The 12852-nt window shown below is 37.1% G+C and overlaps 1 protein-coding gene across 6 annotated transcripts; it reads right to left on the reverse strand.

Annotated features, from left to right (window-relative positions):
- Syd (JNK-interacting protein syd) lies at positions 1–11701 on the reverse strand. 6 transcript variants are annotated; one of them, XM_070300986.1, is made up of 19 exons: positions 11077–11701; positions 10059–10387; positions 9849–9969; positions 8935–9351; positions 8655–8855; positions 8528–8563; positions 8319–8336; positions 8032–8089; positions 7897–7953; positions 7476–7814; positions 7208–7387; positions 5477–5681; positions 3713–4641; positions 3307–3526; positions 2924–3209; positions 2651–2848; positions 2472–2561; positions 2247–2307; positions 1596–1684 (listed from the first exon to the last, which is right to left on the reverse strand). In XM_070300986.1, the coding sequence occupies exons 2-19, from the start codon at positions 10350–10352 to the stop codon at positions 1681–1683; spliced, it is 3714 nt and encodes a 1237-aa protein (XP_070157087.1). In that variant the 5' UTR covers positions 10353–10387; positions 11077–11701; the 3' UTR covers positions 1596–1680. The 6 variants fall into 6 exon arrangements, with proteins under 6 accessions (XP_070157081.1, XP_070157083.1, XP_070157086.1 ...); XM_070300980.1 differs by lacking the exon at positions 2247–2307 and having other exon boundaries at positions 1–1684; XM_070300981.1 differs by lacking the exon at positions 2247–2307 and having other exon boundaries at positions 2–1684; positions 8944–9351.
- Positions 11702–12852: the final 1151 nt, after the last annotated feature.

Below are 12852 nucleotides of genomic sequence, written 5' to 3' on the forward strand. Positions count from 1 at the left end.
GATAGCTAAATCGCGGGATAAGATTTAGTTCTTCTTCAACTTTTCCGTTTATTAATGCCGTTACACAACATTACCTGAGCCAGGTACAATTCCGAGCTCGACATTAAAAGCCAGCTCGCCCGACAGTGCATAGCTCTCTTATTGCACGTATCTAAATAGTCGAAGGATTGGGGAAATGTCATTTCGACATGGCGATTTACAAAATTCAATATCAATCCGATTGTTATCTGACGACTCGGCCGAGAGCGGAAAAACACAAGAGCATATGTGTTCGAAGCATAATCCTCGTTGTAAATAATGTAAACGATACATAAATGGATCGTCGTCCCACTTCTTTGGCAGCGTACTAAAGAGTTGCAGTTATAAAGTTGTAACAATATAGAGAGAACAGGAGGTTGTCTTACTTATAAAATGACTCCGTTCAAAATTAAATAACGAATCTACACTCACGCACACACACACATGGGGCGCTATATAAACATTGTTATTTACATAATTGATGCATTGCATTCCTAATAAATGAATCGTGTAAATCGCAGAAAAGTTCTATGTTTCACCGGGCACGATTTGACGATGCTTGATTAAGAGAAGAGAGGAATATATATTATATATTAGTTATTATTATATATAATTATATATATATATATATATATATATATATATATATATATATATATATATATATATATTATTATCATTATATTGCGCTCAACACGATATACGCGAATAAAATTGATTAGGTCAGGAAAATAATATATTCTCTCCGACGGGGAAATTAATATTATGTTACATCTAAAAAGACTGCCTGAGATAGCACACACCTTATTTCTTGTATATCGCGTGTATAAACAGCGAAATATTCTGCCTGTCTTCGACAGGTACATACGCGAAGTACTTTAAACGGATATTTATTGCAGCAATGTAGCAAATGTCATACACGGCAGCTTCAAAATTCATCTCGCGACCCGCAATGTCGCCTTCGCATATTATCACAATTATCGGCAGAAAAATAACGCTCTCCCTCTCTTTCCATCACGTAGAATGTGAAATGAATATTCATCGCGAGAGAAAAATCTTTCGTAATTATTTAATTAAATAATTTGATCCTAAGTCGCATACGATCCATACGTACGTAAACTTTAAGTTTATAGGGATACGATTTAATTACAAGCGAGAATATCAGAGATTTTGCATCGAAACTGTGTGAGAGACTTCAGATTGTATCGATACGATTTACAGACTTCACTTAAGAATCTCGATTTGTAGACTTCACTTAAGAATCTTGTGAAGATAACTGTCCGGCGATTCAAAAAAAAAAAATCGTCTCCACTCTACTAATACGAAAAATTGTGATAATTATTTTAGAAATTATTAACATATTCTGCTACGATCTTTATATATGTATATCTAGATGTAAGTGTAGCACATTAGTTTGCAGCGAATATCAACGATCCATAATTTATGACCCATCGATGATCCATCGACGACAGGTGTAATGTTACGCTACACAAAGTTAGATCGTCCAGCGAATCCGTTTCCTCTCTAGGCTAGCCGTTTATTGGCATCGGTAAGGGACACTGCACTTGCCACACAATCAGATGGCTCTGCTCGCCGTGCTCCTCCGTTCCATTGTTAACCGTAGCGTTCGACCGGTCCATGCTCTCCTCTGTCTCTTCCCCATCACCTGTAAGAGTGATTATAAAATATAAATGTTTCCACTAGAGCGAAGTGTTCGAATGAAGGAGAGGACAGGCATGAGTGATGACATTTGTACACGACAGATGGATAAGCCCAACCCCCAGAGAATAAAAGAAATAATGCATGATATACAATTGCTTAAAAGATCAGAGTGCTAGATTCTTCTCTTTAACAAGAGAAGCGAGAGATCGGAGATTTTGCATCAGAATTATGTGAGAAATTCCAGATTAAGATACCGATGAAATACCGATAGAGAATTCTTTCTCTGAATTCAATCTTAAACACGTTTGCACAAACGCAATCTGTGTATAAACTTGATGTATATCCCATAGTAATTTACGTATACGTAAAAGATTATAGAAATGCTGTTGTTAGTGAACTTTATTGTATCGTGCAACAGTGGAAAATATCGTTCTATTAGTAAAGGATGCACCGAGGATTAATAACATGACATTTGTCAGAATAGATAAAGAAATGCTAATTCAAATTGAGATATAGAAGTCGATCAAACTCTTCTTGCTTCTTTCTTTCTGTCTCTGGGGGCATACCTGACCATTTGCCACACAATTAGGTGTGTTGCCACATCACTCTCGTCTTCAGCCTCATCCGCTGAAATTATAATAATCTGTCATCCAAAGTCGTGACTCGGGAATCCTTACTGATTTTCGCACGGCAAAAGATAAAAATTTATTCCATTTTTTATGCTATGGTTGAATTTGATTTAAAACTTGTAATTAAGATCTCGCAAAATCACCAGGCAAAAATTTACTCACCGACTCTGAAATCGATATAACCCTCACCACCGGAGAGAACGAGCATCGCAGGTTGCGTCCCATCCGTCACTGCGCTCTGACCACCGTGACCTAAGAAAAAGATTTGATTTGAAATTATTTTAAAAAAATCTCTCGTGTAAAAAAAATAATCGACGATACTCTGATTATTCGAAACTTACCGGGTACAGCGACGAACATTTTGACGGCGTCTCTGTGTCCGTGAAAACTGAGCTGGGCATGGGCCATACTGCAATAGGGTATGAAGCTTCCCGGTGTGACACCTCGTTCCGACGCGAAGATCCTGACTCCGACACCGGGTGCGTCGCCTTTATTACCGCCGGTCTGGATTTTAGACACCGCCATTGAACCGCCCGCGCCTGCAACGGTATTATGGAAATATAACGAATATCAATTTCGTCAACATTGTCTGACTTAGGTTGTTTCAAACTTACTCTCCGATAGCGGTACCGAGATTATCACTCCGTTGCCGGTGCCGATCCACAGCCTATTCGAGGAAATAAGCAGAGCAGTAATGCGTACGAAAGAAAATCCCAGTTTTCCCGTACCGAGCATCTTGCTGACGTACGGCTCTATGTCGACGTCTTGAAGATGTTGATAAGTATGAGCATGATAGAGTCTTAATGTTGAATCGAGCCTGATGCTAATCCACACGCCGTCGCCCAGCCATGCCAATTGCCGCACTTGAGACTCTCTGCGAGGATGTGCATCCACTGTGCACTGGAAAATAAGAATTTTATTAATTCATCAGAATTTCTTCTCTCTAATTTTTAAATATTGATATCGCGGATTGATGATGATATTGAAGTTTTTATACCTCAAGCGTCATCGAAATAGGATCAATCACGTGGATCTTGTTTCTGTATCCGCACCACACGGTTTTACCGCTAATTGCGGCCATGCATCTAATAGAGTGTTGAGGACTACCAAGCGTAATCACATGGTATTGAGACAGATCCCATTGTCCGTCCGCTCCTCGACGGAATATTGCTACAGTTCCATCCGCTAAAGCGACCAGGACTCGGCCTTGTACATGTCTATTGAGAAAAGAGATTTTCATCAATCTATCATCGATAAAAGACTTATGCAGTTAAGTTAATTTTGATCAACCATATTTTCTAGAATTAAGATTATAAGTTAAAATTAAATAGATTAAATTGAGGGATTTTATCGCTCGAGTTTTTGTGCATATCTGTTCGATCACTATTGGAGAAACTACGTACACGATAGCTAACGCTGCGTCCTTCAGTTTCACAGAATGTAAGCACACCGACCACTTGGCAACGGCCGAATGAACGAAAACCGCGCCATTCTGGGCTCCGAGCCACATAGTCGGTTGTATGGATGACATTTTCTCGATGGGTGTTTCCTCCTCGGTGACTTCCTCCTTCGCCTCCTCGTTCACGATATCTTTGTCATTCAATCGTATAGAATGCGCTTCTACGTTGCATCGTACAAAATGTACCTTTCCCAGATTGGCGGTCTCGCTATCTATACTCTCCAGACTCTGGGGCTCGTTCGTCGTGGAGTTTTGATCCGTCTCGGCAGTTTTCTCGGTAGTATTCTCGTTCGCCTGATCTTCCGACTGATTGTCAGATTCGTTTTTATTCTTATCAACCGCGACATCGGTATTCGGATAATTCTTTCGATCGTTACTCTGCTCGGTGTTCTCGTTCGCATTCGTAACGTCCTCGTGACAACCGCTATTGTTGTTCTCGCTGTCGTTCGTCGTACTGCTGCCGTTTACCGAATTGCGAATAGAGTTCTCGTTCGAGGATTGCGCGTAATCGCTCTCCTTGGCACCGGGCACGCTCGCGATGCAGAGTAAGTGTCCCTGACAAACATTGAAGACCTCGAGAATGTCTGCCGGATTGTTCGCATCTATCACGGTGACCTTGGACATCTTTTGGGTTGAAGTGCAGATCCAGACGAGCGAACTCAACTGTTGCTCCCATCGTTCCGCTTCGAGCCGCCGATTCTCGCTCTCCTGAAGCTCTTTGTCCAGATGTTCGACGGCGTCCTCGGCCTCCGTCTTTGCGTTGCCGATCGTCGTTTCCTGGGCCTCGGCAGCGTAAAACACACTTCCGCCGACCATGCATCCGCCGTCGCGCGTCTTACCGCCGCTCAGATTTACACCGGCGCCACACCAGATCTGATTAAAATTGAAATATTTGTCACTATAGTCAATAGTATTTAATACTTGATATTTTTTTCTGTATTCTTTTAAAAACATAAATATAAAAAATGTAAATATAAATATAATATAATAATAAATATAATAATAATAATTATATAATAATAAAAATATAAATATAAAATATATAAATATATGAATATAATTTTTTTTTATGAATAAAAGTAGATATTTCTAAACCATTCACATATTTTGATAACTAATTTAAATTATATTTTCGAAATAAAAAAGTATACGTTTAAATATATTAAATATTAGTTTAAATATTTTTAACAGTATAAGACCGGAAACACAATTTTACCACTATAATAGACAATTCAAAAGTTAACTTTTCGTCTTCCAACGACGAATTTACCTTTCAACAAAGTTTTAATTGTCGCGAATTAGTTTTACAAATTTATTTTTAACTTATGACCAAGCTCTTACATTTAGTCACTGCTTCTTGTTATTATTTTATTTAAGATATCTATTTTCAAATGTATAATTTTAAATTGACAAGATTACTTTAAAGGCGTTGTGTTAACCTTCACATATATATTATTAAGAATTTACTCCTTTATATTTTTTTCTTTATATTGAAGAAGGCTAAGTATAGTCGAAACGTTTATATTTGAATTAAATCCATCGAATTAAAGAGAATTATACTGTGTTCACAAGTTATTTATTATTGACACTTTTATAATTTAACGTATAGTTGGTTCATTATTCTTTCCTATTTATTGCATTAAATATTAGTTTTATAATTTGAATCCATAAAAAAGAAAAGAGAAAGGAGACAGGGGATAATACAAACCTTCATGCCTGGCTCGGTTTCTTGCAAGGGTCGACAGTACACCGGAACTGGAACAGGGGGTTGTCTAACGGGAGCGCTTGGCTTTCCCGGTAAGCTCCATCCGTAAGCTTGCAGACGACCGTCCTCCTTCTTGACGTGCGCTCGCACCTGACGATACTGTTCCCTTCGTTCGTTCGCGCGTCTCGCTACGAGTTTTTCGGATGATCTGCAAAGATGATACAAATCGTATCCTTAATTATTCGCACGCTCGCAAGTTTCGAAGGGAGGAAAAAAAAAGGGGTCAAGATTATCGAAACTTTTCCCCCGAATTCTTAGCAAACTGTGCGACTGTTTGGCTGTATAATCCGATATCTTCGACCATCCATTTCACATACATATCTTTTCCATACATATTTCCTCCGACCGTTTGATTCCTTCATCTTCGTAGCCAATAGTGTATTCATTAGCGCATAAAGGTATGTATTGTTATAAGTATAGATCTATGAATATATCTATCATATATACTTCTTAAATTCTGACGTTGAAGCGGAAGTAGTTAGAAGTAGTTAGCGGAACAGATTTACCTGCTGACCAATAAGCACCCCACCCGAAGCCAGAAAAACCAGGTATTTCTTGATAACGCCACGAGGAGAGGCAAGGACGAAACCCGAACAACAAAAAGACCAAAAGCGCAGTAACAAGAGTGAAATAAAGGCCAAGTTTATAACGTAAAACTTCATTTATTTCTGTCGATCAATAATGATCGCATATTATTATTATTTTTTCAAAAATTGTACAAACTTGTATTTACAAAGTTTACAAAGTCTTTTCTTTGTTCAAACATTACTATTAGAAAAGTTGATGATCCATCTAATGGCATAATTAGTGCAAAGTTCTTGCACTCTTATGAGCAATGTATACATCACGTATAATATATCATGCTAAAACTTGATAAGACTTGATTTAACGGATTCTTGATTTGAAAGGAATTTAATTGTAAAAATAAAGTTATATTAATTAAAAAAAGAACAAGAAGAAAAGGAATAATCTTGATGTCTCGTAAAATGATACACTATTTTAATTTCGATAATACGATTAAAATTTAATAAAAAATCTAGATGCTTGTTAAAGAGTCAAATTATCGATTACAAAATTAAGCAAACATTGATTAAAACATATACTGCAATGCTCGCACAAATCCCGTCAGTTAACAGAATAAATTATTCAGAAAAGACTCACGTCTCTTTAGTGCAATTGAGACTAATACCGTGAATCGTGACATGATTACGGATCCCAACTGACCAAAGAGGATTCTAATCTGCAAAGATGAGCAATTCAGAAAATTATATATACAAAGTTCTTCTCGTTTTAATAAATTCTGCCCAGTGTGAATTATAAAATGGCATTACCTTTTTTTCTGCACTTGTCATTACAATTTTGACGATAAGAAAATATCGGAGTAAAAAATTACGCGTTAACTCATGTTGTAAAATTCTCACATTCGCGAGAAATATCCTTCTTGGGAGGGAAAAAAAAAAAAAAAAAAAAAAAAAAAAAAAAAAAAAAACACCTCGTTAAATAGAAAATGATCGAAAAAAAAGAAATAGGACATAAAATGTTGAGAAAAAAAAACGAGAACCTATATGATAACAAACTAATAGATGAAAATCAGGCAGATCTCGATGCATCAAATCGATGTATAATATATATCTATCTACGTGCACATGTAATAAAATTTGATTGATTTCTCACATGGTGTCTCCTTGGTCGAGAAAATCTTGGCGACTTTTCAACGTACGTCTACGCATGGCATCCAAGGGCGGCGCCGGAACGACCTGATTCGCCGGCGCGCTGTACCGCACGTGCGGTAACGTATGCGCAGAACGCACCAATGTCCCTCGATCGGCCGGGCCTGTGAAGAGATTGCTAAAACTAAAATGAAAATGATGCGCGAATTAATCACTTTTCCCTCCTCGCTTTCTTTATTCAGTTCGACAAATATGTTATTAAATGTACGTACAACTTCCATACGGAACCTCCCTTCCCACCCGAGATGCTAGAAGGGACGGTTTTGCTGGCTCTTATCATTTCCGTCCACCTTACAGCGTCTTGAAGTTCGATGAAACGTTCCTTGTACTGATTCCGTTCCATAAGCACTCTCGCCATCTCCACTCGCGTGAATCGCTTCCTCTGGGACAGAGGCACGTCCTCCTCGTCATCACTCTTCGTTGCTTTAGCTGCCGCCTCCGCTTCCTCCTTGACCTTCTTCAGTTCTTCCTCGAGGGCGGCGATTCGTTGCCGCAATCGTTCTCGCGCCTGTTGTAAGCCTCGAACCTCCTCTCGCAATATCTCTTGCTCGCTGAGAAAAAAATATGTTAAAGTTTTTAATAATATATCTAAAAATTATATCGAGATGTTGCAATAAAATATATTTAACTTACCTCGTCAATTCGTCCACTTTAACAATTAGATCATCTTTGACGACATTAAGTGCGTTCCTATAAAAAAATATTTAATGTTGGACTATTTCGATATATAGAAATTATATTACTGTATATTAGTAATAAAGCGCTTACTTTGTCGCTAGCAGTTCATTGTTCTCCATAATAAGATTTTCCACTTCCTTCCCCATACCTGTAAAAAAAGAGAACTGATAAATGTACTATAAAACAATACGTTCAGAAATTAGAAGAAACGTTTTGCAATAAACAATATGTATGATAACTGTATTTATCAACTTTTATCAATAACTAATTGTCATATGGGAAGCACGTTTAAGAATAATTGTCTCATCCACACATTTGATGTTAATAAAAAATGTATATGTCATATGAAAAAGTATTATTACTAGCGTATATCTTACCGAAGAAGTTGTCATTGACTGGACGATAAATTAGTGTCATGCGATCGCGCGCGTTGCAAGTGTGACACGAGCCAGCATAGGACGCAGAGGCAAATGAAACACAAATACAAGTTGAGGAAATTGTTAGAAATTGTTAACTTGAAAAATGGATCAGTGAATATATATATACAAACTATGAGTCAGAATGCGTATATAATGAATGTGCGTACCTGATGAAGCATATTCACCAGGATGTACCAAGCTTCCTAAAATGAAACGAGTGTATCGGTTTAGTTTTGTAAGAAACAAACTTTGAAATGCAAGTATATTCCTATAATATGCGCGAGGATGTAATACCGGTAATGTCCGCGCCCTCATCCATCTCGCCTAGAGCATCAGCGTCCTGGAAACTTAATTCCTGATACAATGTATTGCCGCTTCGTTGCTCCCTTTCGGTTCTGCTTCTACCTCCCGGCGTAGTCGCCAGCTTCTCTGTGCCGGCGGTCGGTGTCGTTGGTGTCATCAAAGTTGGGGGCATTTCTGTTTCTGGACTTTCATCTGTGAAAACGTACACTCTTAGAACTGAGTTGTCAAGCGAAGGAGCATCTTTCACAAGAAGATATCTTATCAAACATACACAACATACGTCTAGATATAGCCGTAGTCTTGTTCTCTTGCACCGGTTGATCGGTCAGCTGGCTCTTATCGGACGTTTCGATAGCGGCTTCGCTACTACTGTCCAACATCTCGGTTCTCAAATTGGCTGCGTTCGGTACGATATCCTCGTGAACATCCTCGGCGTTTATGCTAGCCTCCAGGCTCTGAAAACCGTAGCTGAGTGGCCCGGAGCTGCGCGACATATGAGCGAGACCGAGAGAGGGTAATCGCGATGGCGCACGACTCGTAGATACGCTCTCCAATCTTTCCGTACTACCGACCAGCATTTTCGTTCTCTCCATGTAATCGACATGGGTCTTGAACAATTCCGTATATCTATCGTGTAGCCGAGAATACTCGCGTTTCAGTTCAGCTTCTTTCTCTTCAAGTCGTCCAACTGTAAAGAAATACCAATAAATGTAATGCATATGCAATTTTTTAAACAGACACAGAACATATTCCACGTTTTCAAAATGAATAGGGAACAACTGACATAAGCAACAAATTCGATAAGCAACAGAATCTTTAACTTGAACGATAACATTATTTATTTTGAATAGAGCATGCATTCATAATGGATATTAATAAAAGAGATATATATAAGTATTTATCGTGAAGTGTCAAATAATGATAGCATCATTAATAATCACATATGAAAGAATGTAACAAAGTGAAGAAATAACGCAAATAAATGAAAATGATAAAAAAATAATAAATTTATATCCCATATTCTTCGTACAGCTCCTACTATACAGTGCATACAAGAATACGCACATATATAAAAGTACATAACATAAAAAAAAAAAAAAAAAAAAAAAAAAAAAAAAAAAACTACTCTACTGCAGAGGGAAGAACTGTGAATGGGTAGACTGGAAGCGCCAATAGCATTTGTACCGTGATCATGGGAATTCTTAGTCTTCAGTTCCAGCATTCTTACAATAGATTCCAAGCTATCAATCTTCGATAAAAGCTCTTTTCTCTCATCCTCGGATATATCTTCCAGTTCGAGAAGTTTCTGAGATAAACATTTCATAGTCGCATTATTATTTTGAACGGCATAAATTTGTAGATTCTAAAGAATACTTAATAAAAAAAAAAGATTACCTGATCTGACGCCTTTCTCAATTGTTTCTCCCTTTCATACTGCGTGACGAGCTGCTCGTTGTCCTCCCTCAATAATTCTAATTCTACTTCTCGCTCTTGATTCTCAGTATAGGATATATCCAGGCATTCTAACACATTGACTAGCAGGGGCATCAAGTCTTTTACTACATCCTCATCATATCTTGCTATCATCTTCTCAAATTCTTGATAGATGCTGCCTGCCAGAGACTGCACCTTCTCCGACATGACAACATGACTATCCTCGTGCGTGCCGTAGACCGTTTCTTGATCCATCTTGACCAGTGTTTTATGTATGTATATCTATATACCTGGATAGAAGTAACACGAAGATATATATATAGGTGCTTTCACATTAATGGTCAAACTTAAAATATGAATTTAGGATCTTAAGACATAAATAATTTTCTTCTGGAAATGTACTCGCAAACGTTTTGTTCAATAGATATTGACTTCTTAAGTTACAGAACTACAGAAATCAACCACTCGTTCTCTCATCGATGAGTGCAACGCTTGTTGTTAGGCTGAAGATCATCATTTTGGAATAAAACATTTAATAATTAAATTTTGATTATTGTAAAGCAATAAAAAAAAAATAAACCCAGATTATTTCGACATTATTCATTCCTTCTGTAACTTAAGAAGTCAATATCTCTTGAACGAAGCGCTTGCGAGCATACTTTCAGAGGAAAATTATTTTTCAGTTTTCAGATCCTAAATTCATATTTCAAATTTGGCCATTTAATAGCGATGCAATTTGTGCAACCAGCTGAAGAAACAATATCATCACTGTTGGCTTAAATCCAATCTCTATATATTAACATATATATATATATGTGTGTGTGTATGTGTGTGTGTGTTAAATTACTTAAATCCAAAAAATTATAGAAATATAGATAGAACATGATTCAAATATTTTTTCCTAAAAAAATCTTACTCTTTGGCAATCAAAGGCAATAAAAAAAATAGGAAAACCGCGATGACGTTCGCGCTACTCAACTCTTTGGACTCTGGGTACAGTTACGTTGCACACTTTTTCACAGCCAGTTGAAGAAACGAAGAAATCCCGCTCTCGCTAACGAGACGTCGATCTTAAAGAGCGCCGAGAAGCGCACATGTCTAGCGACGAACTGTCAACGCGTCAATCGTAGCACCGTTCATCCGTCTACCTCGATCGACGTACATCAGATGCATAACTGCTTATAACCTCTTCAACGATCGTTCAAGGTTCACACGGGCACGCTGGGTACTGGTGATAATATCGTTTCGCTGGACGAGTGTCGCGAACGAACGGCGATGTCTCATCTCATCGTTTCTATTGTATCTTAACTCAGAGCGTTGTCGTTCTCTCTTCGTTGCACGTCGAAGGAAGAACTCGTCATCATCGTCACCCTCGTGTCACTCGTGACATTTCGCAACCACCAAACGTTGAACCATCGCGAGATCGCTTCTCTTTTTTTCTTCTTTCCGTCTTCTTGCGAGCGCGACAGTCGCGGGATTAAAATCTATCTATCTCGGCACTCTTTCTCTGTCTTTCGGACGTGACGTTCACCTGGCAAATGTCAATTTGTGACAGTTCTTACATCGCACAGATTCTCGCCATTTTCCGTCGGCCACCTGCTGTCCCACGGTCCCACGGATACATATGTTCGAAAAATAGATCCGCAGGATATCTCCGTCCTACTATCGCCTACTCTCTCTCGGTTCACTTCCGTCTTCCGTCAAATGGCCGTGACGTCATCCGACGCTCTTGCCGCTGCGCGACAGTAGTTGGCAATGAATTGATAACTGAATTAGAATCGTTTTTCGTCAGATTTGCATCGATTAAATATATATTATATAATATTATAAATAATAATTATATTATATAATTATATTAAAAATTAATAAGTATTATTATATTATATTTTATATTATTGATTATACATTATATTATAATAGTAATATTTATAATATATATTATATATTTATATTATATTATTAAATATTCTCTATTTTTTATCTAATACTATTCAAAACTACAGTTTATAAATACGCGATTTTATATGCGGGAGAGAAGCATCTCGTACATTTATTTATAATCGCGATGTACATGATAGCAATACATCAAGTTGATTATTAAAAAAAAAAGTGTGTGTTTTAGATCACATACAGATATCATTGATATAATATCAAGATTATATCCGACATAAGCTTATTACGCCAGCTTTACTCATGTAAGCTTAATATACAGGGTGGTCCTCGTAACGGTCGCCACGATTTTTAAGGCACTTACAATAATCTGACATAAAAAAGTTTCAAACAAAAGTTGTGTGGCTTCAAGGGGGCCATAAGATGGTGACAATGATTTGACCTTGGAAAATTATTTGAAGGTCATGTGAAGGTCAACTTTAAAATCTTAAATGGAAACCCCCATTTTTTATTTAATATTCTTGCAACTGACATCGAGAGCTTTCCAAAACACTATAACAAAGTATTTTTTTATTAAGTACTTTTTGAGTAATTTTATATTTTAATCTGACATATTTTGATATAAAAAATAACATATTTCTTAAAATATTCAGTTTTCGATCATTTTACCGTAATACTTCTATGTACAGAATAATAAGACAAATTAATTAGTGCCAAAAAAAACAAATAATTGTTTAAAAAAATACATTGTAAATAATTTTCTTAAAAACAATTTTCTTTAATACTAATTGATTTGTCTCATTATTCTGTACATAGAAGTATTACGGTAAGATTATCAAAAACTAAATATTTTACGAGATATTTA

Source organism: Polyergus mexicanus, unplaced genomic scaffold (assembly GCF_030449975.1).
Source record: "Polyergus mexicanus isolate NDT 795.1 unplaced genomic scaffold, iyPolMexi1.0 SCAF_9, whole genome shotgun sequence".
Lineage (NCBI taxonomy): Eukaryota > Metazoa > Arthropoda > Insecta > Hymenoptera > Formicidae > Polyergus > Polyergus mexicanus.

Excerpts from the sequence above, each read along its gene's own strand:
- Syd (XM_070300980.1), bottom strand. The coding sequence starts at position 10,352 with ATGGATCAAGAAACGGTCTACGGCACGCACGAGGATAGTCATGTTGTC. Across the intron at positions 7,815-7,896 it reads AAAGTGGACGAATTGACGAG|CGAGCAAGAGATATTGCGAG; the intron begins GTAAGTTAAATA and ends TTTTTTTCTCAG. Across the intron at positions 7,388-7,475 it reads GGAGGTTCCGTATGGAAGTT|TTTTAGCAATCTCTTCACAG; the intron begins GTACGTACATTT and ends TTTTCATTTTAG.